We start from the raw sequence: 10,000 nt of genomic DNA on the forward strand, positions 1-10,000 counted from the left end.
CAAACCCCGTGGCCTGCACACCTGTGTGCAGGCTACAAACCCTGCTGCGAACGGATGAGGTTTGAGTCCAGCAAAGACGCACACAGATTTTGTAAGCAAATTAGTGGCCGGGTATTCTGATTCTAGGGTTTAACCTGGACTTTTTCCGAGTATTCCTGGGTCAACAACGAAAACGAAAATCGTTTTAAAAAAAACCTCTCAACATTGCATCCCAATAAAAGGTTTGGATAATAGGAAAACACATGTGGTATCATTAACATCTTGTATGTACAGTACAGCAGAATCAAAACTCACTTCTGGTTTCTTGTAGTCCACATACTTGTACAACGCAATGATGATGACAATAGTGACCAGAGCTGCCCACCAGTTGATAAGGAACATAATCACAACACACACCATAGCCCCTACTAAGGACACCCACATGTTGTAGTACTTGAAGGAGGGCCTCCACCCTGGGGACTTGCCAAGTGAAGCTGCAAACACGGCATAGTTGATGAGGGCATAGGACATTAAAAAGAAGTTTGAGATGACTGGGGCAATTATGTTGAGCTCTCCAATGGCGACAAAAGAACCAGCAATTAGGAATGTAAGGATATAACCTCTGCGTGGCTCATCACCTGGTCCAACCTGAGATCAAAGAAAGGTAAAGGAGAACAGATCAGATCGCACTTGCTCAGTCATAGTCAAATCAACTTTGTCTAGCCATACTTGTGCCTTCAAACATTTGGAGGATGAAAAGCAACTGTTAGACAATGCTAAAATAACATCAAACTATGCATGACTATCCACGTCTCCTGGTTGCAAAGTAAACCTAGTAGCATTGAAACAGAACTATCTTTTCCCTTGCGAACGTTTGGAAAGTTGAATGGACATTACAACATAGTTATCTCATAAAAGAAAAGAAAGAAGCACTCCTTAAAAACTACATTATCTCAGACAAACAAGTTGGTGTATTGATTAGAATATCCATTCCAGAGGACTTATCGATCATGCAAGTAAAACATCACTAGTGACTGCTAAATAAATGTCTTCGTTTCATTTCTTTAATAAGAACCCAGTTTTCAGGTCCGTTGTACCCTTAAATTTCCTGTTAAGTGTTCCATTGTTAACTCATTACGTAAATTCTTGCCATCATTTAATTCGTATGTAATGAGTTCTTTGTCACCTTTTTCACTATTTAAAATCGTCATTTTTTGCAGATCGCTGCCAGCACCATTCTATATTTTTTTCTCTGTGGGGTTGCGTTTTAAGGGTTTTGTTGCAGAATTTGAGTTTTCTATATCGCCTAAATCAGATTTCGTGATCTATTTCCAGTCGCCATGTCACTACATAAACTGACTTACAGGGGACGGTAAGTGATGTTACAAGCATATACATGATATGGACTACACATCACAGAGAAGACGAAATAATAATGTTTGAATTTATAGGTATCACTGAGCATTAAATCTTCATTTACACTTTTCATATTTTAAGGCCTTGACTCAATTTTGCTTTATATTGAGCGGTTTGACTTTGGATACAAATCTCCTAGATGCAGCTGTCCTGCATTCCAGGTTTATTATCAGCCAATTTTTGTAGAGTATGGTTAATGTAAAAAGATTACTTACTCCAACACCAAAATAACTGATTCCTGGAAAGAGATTGTCTTTGCAAAGTGCTTGAAAGGTCTTTGGTGCTCCAACTAAACTGGCCAAGGCAGAAGATAGTGTTGCTGCAAAGATTCCACCAGTAACAATTGGACCCCAGGCTGCGACCTTCTCCATTACCTGATCAAAAAAGAAACATGACGCACAATTAGGGTACAGAACGATTTCCAGATAACACATCTTCATATGATTAACCTTTTCCATCAGCCAGTTTACTCTGATGCCAAATGATTTGAGTCATCCAGAGGATTGGTTAACAGAGTGAAAAGGCAAAGGGGTGGTATTTTGAGCATCCACGAGTCACCACTGAAAACTATCTCGTCAATATTAGTAGGAGGTTGTGGGTTTGAACCCCGGCCGGATCAACACTCAGGATCTTATAATAACCGAGGATAAAGTGCTGCCTTTGTAATTTCATCTGCAAATGGTTAGACTTTGAAGTCTTCTTGGATAAGGACTATAAGCTGTAGGCCCAATCTCACCTGTGGGACACTAAAGAAGGCTAATGGTGTATAAGGTCACCTATTAAAGCAGAAACAGCCGTAAGTCAAAAAGGGACTTTGCCGAGTGCTGGGACATGTAGATGTAGATGTCTGTGGATGGCAGCACCTTTTCCAGTGAAAAGAAAAGGGCAAAAGACAAGAGGGAAATAAATCTAGTCTGAGTAGCTATGTGATGAAGTGTTAAACCAGGTGGAATCTCGCCAGCTTTGCACTTGTTTTTTTCCCACCCCTAACTCTTTCCTTTGCTCTGCTTAAATGAGAACCTGTGGCAAATAATTAAATTAATTTTCAATGCATGTGAGAAGCATCTCACTCATAGAACATATTCAGAAATGGCGGTTAAGTAATTATTCTTTTGTCTTTATGCTAATCATTCTGACAAGCCTCGTTAGCGTGAACAAAATTCAAAAAAAAAATTTCGCCAAAGTGAGGCTAGTGAGGATGATTAGCATAAAGACAAAATAATAATTTCTTGGCCGCCATTTATGATTACGGTCTATGTACATTAGGTGGGGGACTGGTGAAACTTCAAGGCAATTCTAAGAATTTAATGTAAGTTTTTAAAACTACAGGAGTATTATGCGGCCTGCCAAGACAAACCATACACCAATATCTCACCTGGAAGTCATTCATCAACCCAAATTGACAAGTGTTGTCAACAGTGCAGTGTTGCATCGAGCTACTTGTGGCATTCCCAATGCTTTCATTTACAGCCACAGCGATCAATCCAGATGCATCTCGCAACACTGAAGCAGCAGCTAACCAGTCAAGTGCAACATACACTATTGTGCTGAGCACAATAGCCCACAGTGTCCCCTTGGGAATGCCTTTCTGTGCATCTTTGAGGTCTCCAGAGATGTTGACACCAGCCAGAATCCCAGTTGCAGCTGGGAAAAACACAGCAAACACGGAGAAAAAATTTTCACCATCTCTGTAGGCTGGCCCGAAGTTCTCCTTGAAGAGACTGGTACTCAAGCCCACAAAACCTCTTGCTTCACTTCGTTCATTTAACGGACCAATCCCTGCACCAACTATGACGTCAACGATGGACACCACCAGGATGCAAAGAAGGAACATCTGAGTGCGCACCACCCACTCCAAGCCAATTAGAGTTACGCACAGTAAAAGTATAACTGTTCCAATACCAACAATGCGGATTATGTTGAGTTCCCCAATGACATCCACATCCCCACCATGTTCTTTGATCAAATCTTTGACAGTCTCGGCAAATCCAACCACATACAAAGCAACAGCTACAGCATTGGCCACTGAGAAGATTAGGCCAATGGAGCCACCAAATTCTGGCCCAAGACTACGAGATATCAAATAATAAGCACCACCTGGTGAGAGAAAGTATTATTTTCTTCTCAAGGAAATGGAAAAATATACTGATAAATAAATTTCACACTTACATACAGGTAACTGAGCCAGAGGAAAGAATAATGTCGTTCTACGTGGAATGAATAGGCCATTTCTGAGTTCATGTCTGCCTCCTCTTCAAAGCGAGTCTAGGTGTGAAGTTTGTCTTGTGAAAATTCATATGTAAAGTAGAACCAATTGACATGATGACAAAGACTTTGCACTTAGACTCACTCTGAATAGGGGGCAAACATGAACTCAGAAATGGCCTGTTAGTATAGGAAATCGTATGAACACAAGTGCTTTTCGTGATTTATGGGCATGAGTGTTGTTTTGCAAGTTCTCAAAATTGCACAAGCCGTAGGTGAACGCAATTTGAGAACTTAAAAAAAAAAAGAGTAACCATAAATCACGAAATGCGCGAGAAAGTTCATACCATTTTTTTACATATTATAATCTCAACAAAATCACTCCATCACTCTATCTCACTGTTTTAGTATATACTAAAACAACTATTTACCTCAGTGTCAGTGGCTAGTGGTGGATTTTACCTCCCCACTTTGTGGCTCAGTAACCACTAGCCACCTCCACTTCAGTGAATAGTTGTTAACCATACTACTACTGCTATTAAATATGCTTGGGTGATGGATAACAAAATTAACATACACCAAGCTTTTTTTTTTACTTTGGTGGATTTCTGTCTCAATTGATCTCAACTGATGGCTTTTCTGATGCACATAATTTAACTGGATGTGATGTAAAACTGAACTCATGTAACTCATTTCTGGTTACCTGTAAATCAACCTGCGCAGGTAATGAATAACAATAGTCTAAGTGGCCCAGGGGACAAAGCAGTAATTAACCTCCAAGTCAAAAGGCTTTCATGTTTAATTCCTATCTATCATATCAACTTAGCTACCTCATGTTTTTCTCAAATAAAAAAAACACTTCAAGCACAATTAAAGCTAATAGTAAGCTACAGGCTTCAGAAAACAGGAAAGTGGGAATCACAAAGTTTATAAAAAGCACACGTAAAATGAAATCTTCAGCAAGCACAAGAAATCATTAACTGAAGAAAAAAGATTCAGAACTGAATTTACAACGGTGTACCCTACCACCAAACAATCGATAATGGGCTCCCTTACATGAGCTGTCACATCATAGTGGTACTATGATCAAAAAATCAATTCCTTTTTGTTATTCAGATTTCGAAAGTGTGTTGCTCAACACTCTGTCTGGCAAAATTTTGAGCTTTGATTTTTATCATTTTGGATTTCATGGTCCACCATTACTCACATTCAAAAACGATTGACTGAACCTCAGATGGTTTGATCTGGGGAAAAGTGACATCATTTACTCAAGAGCATAAAATTTCAGTGTGCTTACTGCATACTTGAAGTCCTGGCTGCAGTATAAATTTCAAAGAGAATTATCCCCCTTTTAAAAGCAAACATTCTTTAAAAAATTACCTCCTTTCACTTCACCATTTGTGCAAACAGCAGACATGGACAACGTGGTTAACCAAGTAACCACCGCAGAGAGAATGATGATGACTGTTGACCATCCAATTCCTGCCTGTCCTGCCACCCAGGTGAGTCGAAGGTACAACATAACCCCCCAGATATTGAGCAGGCATCGTAACATAACTCCCTTAATCCAACCAAACTTGGGTGCGACCTTGGCTTTCTTCTCTTTCTTGGTACGAATGACAACCTCATCGCCACTAAGATGGCCGTTTTCAACATTGTCCACATTGTCTGGTTCTGCTAGGGGCTACATTGTATGAAAACAAACAAACCAAATAAATGCATTACCTTTTTCTCAAAAGCAAAGTTTCAGTACTTGCTCTCAACAGTAAAACTTGATCACATTTTGACACTTATGCTATCTGGCCCCTAGCAATATAAGACAAAGGTGTGATGTTTACTCACACCCTCTGTGGACTGTGATCAAAGGCTAGTGGAAATGAACGTTGAAGGCACTGAAAAACATGCAAAACATGCACAAATGAACCAAGCTATACTGAGCTATAGAATCAGAATAAAATTGACCAACCCTGACCTAAAATAATGCTAACCTGTCACCCATGTTATTAGGTTGCTTATCTAACTCATTGAAATGTTCTTTCCTAAGTTCATTTCAAGGAAGTCAGCAAGGCTTCTGGAATCTAAACATATTGAGGTGTGAATGGTATGTGTGTTTTACACTGGATTATTTGGCTCAAATTTGATTAATATGGTGTCCATATGGAGATTTAGCTATTGTATCTAGTGCAAATGTCAGGCTGAAATTATTGCACTCCTTGCCTAGATACAGGGCAGATACAGAGAAACTTCATGATGCATGCGATTTGAAGAGTGCCATCCAAAGTTGTGGATAGCAGCCTGGTCAACCAACTGAGCCACCAGTGCGAGACATAACTGTATGTAAGTCTCTAATCCCAGTGTTGACAGGAGGCAGTGTGGCCTAGTGGATAGGGCGATTGCCTTGAGATCCGGAGATCCCGGGTTCAAGGCCCGCTCTGACCACTTGTTGAATTTGTTCCTGGTAGTCCCTGGTTCAACTTCCCAGCTGCACTTGTAAATAGCCAACTGGTTTGCCTCCGGCCAGTTGGGATTCTTGACAGTTGTTGTTGTTGTTTTGTTCCATCGTTTCACTGTATTTCATTGGCCCTGAAAAGCCCCTGTGGGGAGCGGTCAATTAAGTATACATGTATTGTATTGTATTGTAACTCGGGACTTGAAATAACGGCTGATCAACACACGATGTCAAATGTTTTTTTTGTGTTTGCACAAGCAATTAAAGAACATCAACATTAGTGATATTTTGAGAGACTGGTGTGTTTATTAGAAAAGAATCACCACAAAGTATAAGTAGGCCATTAGCTGTAAAGGAAGGTTTGAAAAGATTCCAAAGTCAAGTTGTATATCGACCTGATAACTACTGATAAATAAGACTACCAGTTAAAATAATACAGGAAGACTGCGGTAGTCTGTGCAGTTGGTGTGGTCGCGAAAGGGCTGTGCCACTTGGAACATTGAATTCCCATCATGCATGATTCGCGTATTTTATAACTAATTAGTCCAAATCTAATTGAAAAAAAAGAAGAAGAAAATACCGCATCTTGCATTTGAAAGGGCCATCGAATTGAGGCAAAATGTTTCTTTTACGTCCTCTTACATATAATTATAACTCATTTTGCAACCCGGCCAGTACAACCTTCGCAGGGTAGGTACAAAAACGACGGAAGTCGTATTTCTAAATAATTATTTCAGATAGAATGTGAGAGAATCATTAACACATATTAAATGAAAGGTATTACAATTGAACCCACTGAGAACTCAGAAATTTGCAAGCCCCAGATGGGATTCGAACCCATGACCCTCCATGATCTAGTATGGATGCTCTAACCACTGAGCTACTGGAGACTCTATGGTGAGCAAGGGTGAAATGTGGGTATTTGACTCGAGCTGCATCACGCAGCCACAGAGTCAAATAGCGACTGACAGCATAGCTCATAACTGCATCACACAGTCACATTGAGAGCATCATTGAAATACAGTTGCCTGTATTTCTGACAGTGTGAACAATGCGGCCAACCAACCACCAAAGTGAGCGAATGTGAGAGAATGATGAACACATATTAAATTAAAGATATTACAATTGAACCCAACGGGAACTCGCAAAAATTCGAACCCCAGATGAGATTAATCATTCTCTCACATCCGCGCAACTTTAAAATACCAATTTTCCATTTACATGTAATTATTACTCTTCAAATTTCGACTGTATCAAAGGGAAGGAAGGGAGTTCTTTATTTAAGTGTCTAGTCGTTCTAGTGCTTAAGCACTAGTTGGGGACACTGCATGTAAACTGAAATTACCAATTAATGCAAATCAAGTCAAATGTTGGTTTTTGAGGAGAGAAGAAACCGGAATACCAGGAGAAAACCTCTCAGTGCAGAGAGGAGAACCAATAAACTCAACCCACATATGACGCAAAGTCTGGGAATCAAACTCAGGCAACATTGGTGGGAGGTGAGTGATCTCACCACTCCGCCATCCCTGGACCCCAAAATCATTATCAATTATAAAAACATGCTACGTTGACTGAATTATTTTACGAACATAACAAATTATCGCAAAAATTAGGATTAAAAGGAAGGATTAAAACTTGAAAAGAAATAACCAAACTAGGTATTACAATGTTCATTGAAGGCCAAAGGAAACTCGTGATTCGGTCTCGTGGATGATTAAAACACCCTAAATAGAAATCCCCGAAACAAGGAGGCTGAAAGGAAACATGGAATTGGTGATGATATAATTTACAGAGAACATGGGCTAGTGGTAATTTTCGTCCGTCAAATTTTATTTCAGTGTCAGAGAAATTGTAAAAAATATTCAAAAATCTAGCCAACGTGAGCATAAAACTGGACTATGAATCATTATAAACGCCTACGATGCAAGATGTTATCTATAAACTATAATAAACAGTAACTGTCTGATAACAGCTTCGTAACCGGCGAGTGGGTAAATTGTACGGACTCGATGCAAAAAGCCATTTGTATTTGACATAAATGAAAATGGTCATATCCCTCGAGCGTTTGTTGGTTTTTAAATGTTCCGTGTCTGCTAAAACAAACACTAGAATTTCCGGTTGAGAATTTACGCTGTACAAAACTCGACACCTGCTCATTTTTGCCATAAGCTTGGAGGTAAATAAAGGAGATAAAATAAGAATTAATTTAACTTCGTCGCGCGCGAAATCGATACGACTTTGAATGAAGAAAAACGAATGCACATATTCTGTAATTAAACATTTTCGCAAGATTTTCCATACCTGTTGCTCGTGGTCTTCCTCGAACCCTCTTCTCAACTCTTTGAGAGTTGGTCGGGACTTCTTCGCCGAATTTGACGCGGAATTCTCATTTCTGTAAAACACTGTCATGGGAATCGCATCGTGTGTAGCATAACCAATTGTCCTGGATTCATCGCTAGCAGGTGGTGCTTGAGAATCGGCAAAATCCATTCTTGGGCTATGATCGTCTATTCCTTCTTCTTCGTCTTGACTTAGACTTAACTGGTTAACGTTGAAGCGCAAAGAAGACCCTTTTGAATTCTGCGCTGGCGCGTCGGTTTCCGAAGAATTTTCAGAGCCTTGCGCCTTGTCTGTAGTCTGCACGCCTCTCATGGTTAAGAATGTGTGGCTGAAAGCAAAACATCATGAAAGCAAATTGCATTCACTCCTCCAAGATACTGTGTGATGACTGAAACCGGTCTACTCGTCCTTCACTAACATGCACATCAAGCATCCAAAAGTCTTAGGGAGGGGAGAGTGGAACATGATGACGTAGTTTTTTTGTTCTTTTTGCTGCCCAATATTTCTCGTCCGAATGCAACGAAAAACCAAAAAAGGCCAGGGCTCGTGATAATCAATTAGGTATAACCAGTCAAGCCTTGGACAGACAAATTTAGAACATGATTTGAAAGTCAGTAAAGTAAGCAAATTTAAGTGGAGCAAAATAGCAGTGATTTTCCGCAACTGGACCTCGTGCAAACACTTTGGTCGTTCAATCTTTGTATTTCAATGTAAGGAAGAGTTAAACTTTAAGTCTCCTTGAAAACATGATTCGTCTTTGCCCCAATGACCAACTAATTAATAGCACCAGTTCATTCCACTATAATAATGTTTCAACAGATATCGATAAACAGTTGGAATGGCAATTAATTTGAAGATCGGGTTCTACTCACCGCTCAAAAGCTTAGCAAACCTGACACTCTGCTGCTGCCATGCAATGCATGTGAAAGTCGAAAGGTCGACCAATTTGATCGACCTTCCTGTGTTTCGGACGTAATATCGGTTACTTGTTAATTATAAGCTTACTTATTATGCATGATTTTTTTCATACCCAATAGTGGCTTTGCCGTTCTGAGTGAGTTCTCTAGCTCAGATATGAGCCAATATCTGTAATTACCCACGAACATATCGAGCTCATGGCGCCGATATCTTGTTGCATAATTTATCTAAAACACGATAGATTTTGCTGGCTTTGTTGTCACGTTTGACTATGCGCTAGCAGCTAGCCCAAGGAAAGTCATATGCAATTTAAATTTTCATGTATACCAGGTTTCGAACCAAATAAACTTCGTTCTGTTGTTCTTCGATGTTTTTTGAAGAAAAAGGAATATTGGCTCAAAACGGATGGGTTGAAAGCTTCATTATCAACACGGAAAGTATTTACATGGTAACCGAAACAATTAATTTTATTCCATAAAACTATACGAGAGTTTTGTGAACTTAAATTACAAAACAGAAACCCGCTCCGAATTTAACGATCAAGGAAAGAGGTGATTTGGGAGTTGTGAGAAAATACTGAGAAAATGCCTCCATTCTTTAACTCCTTACATAATTATCAGTGTTAAATATTGTTCCAAATTATCTCCCCATAAATAAAATAATATTTGTTCTCAAAGATACCTTGAGCGCCAG

At 39.5% G+C, this 10,000-nt stretch overlaps 1 protein-coding gene across 4 annotated transcripts in view; it reads right to left on the reverse strand.

Moving 5' to 3' along the window:
* LOC138012509 (solute carrier family 12 member 2-like) overlaps nucleotides 1-10,000 on the reverse strand; it is a 17,121-nt gene that overhangs the window by 6,717 nt on the left and 404 nt on the right. Inside the window, exons 1-6 of one of the 4 annotated variants that reach the window (XM_068859295.1) lie at nucleotides 9,989-10,000; nucleotides 8,351-8,717; nucleotides 4,981-5,284; nucleotides 2,771-3,492; nucleotides 1,611-1,769; nucleotides 295-627 (exon numbers count right to left, since the gene is read on the reverse strand). The exon at nucleotides 9,989-10,000 is cut by the window's right edge and continues 103 nt beyond it. In XM_068859295.1, coding sequence (XP_068715396.1) covers nucleotides 295-627; nucleotides 1,611-1,769; nucleotides 2,771-3,492; nucleotides 4,981-5,284; nucleotides 8,351-8,701 — 1,869 coding nt within the window. In that variant the 5' untranslated portion in view covers nucleotides 8,702-8,717; nucleotides 9,989-10,000. Of the gene's footprint in view, nucleotides 1-294; nucleotides 628-1,610; nucleotides 1,770-2,770; nucleotides 3,493-4,980; nucleotides 5,285-8,350; nucleotides 8,813-9,261; nucleotides 9,360-9,988 lie in introns of those variants that run through there. The other 3 variants (XM_068859293.1, XM_068859296.1, XM_068859294.1) reach the window with 3 other exon arrangements.

The sequence above is a fragment of the Montipora foliosa genome, chromosome 8, assembly GCF_036669935.1.
Source record: "Montipora foliosa isolate CH-2021 chromosome 8, ASM3666993v2, whole genome shotgun sequence".
NCBI lineage: Eukaryota > Metazoa > Cnidaria > Anthozoa > Scleractinia > Acroporidae > Montipora > Montipora foliosa.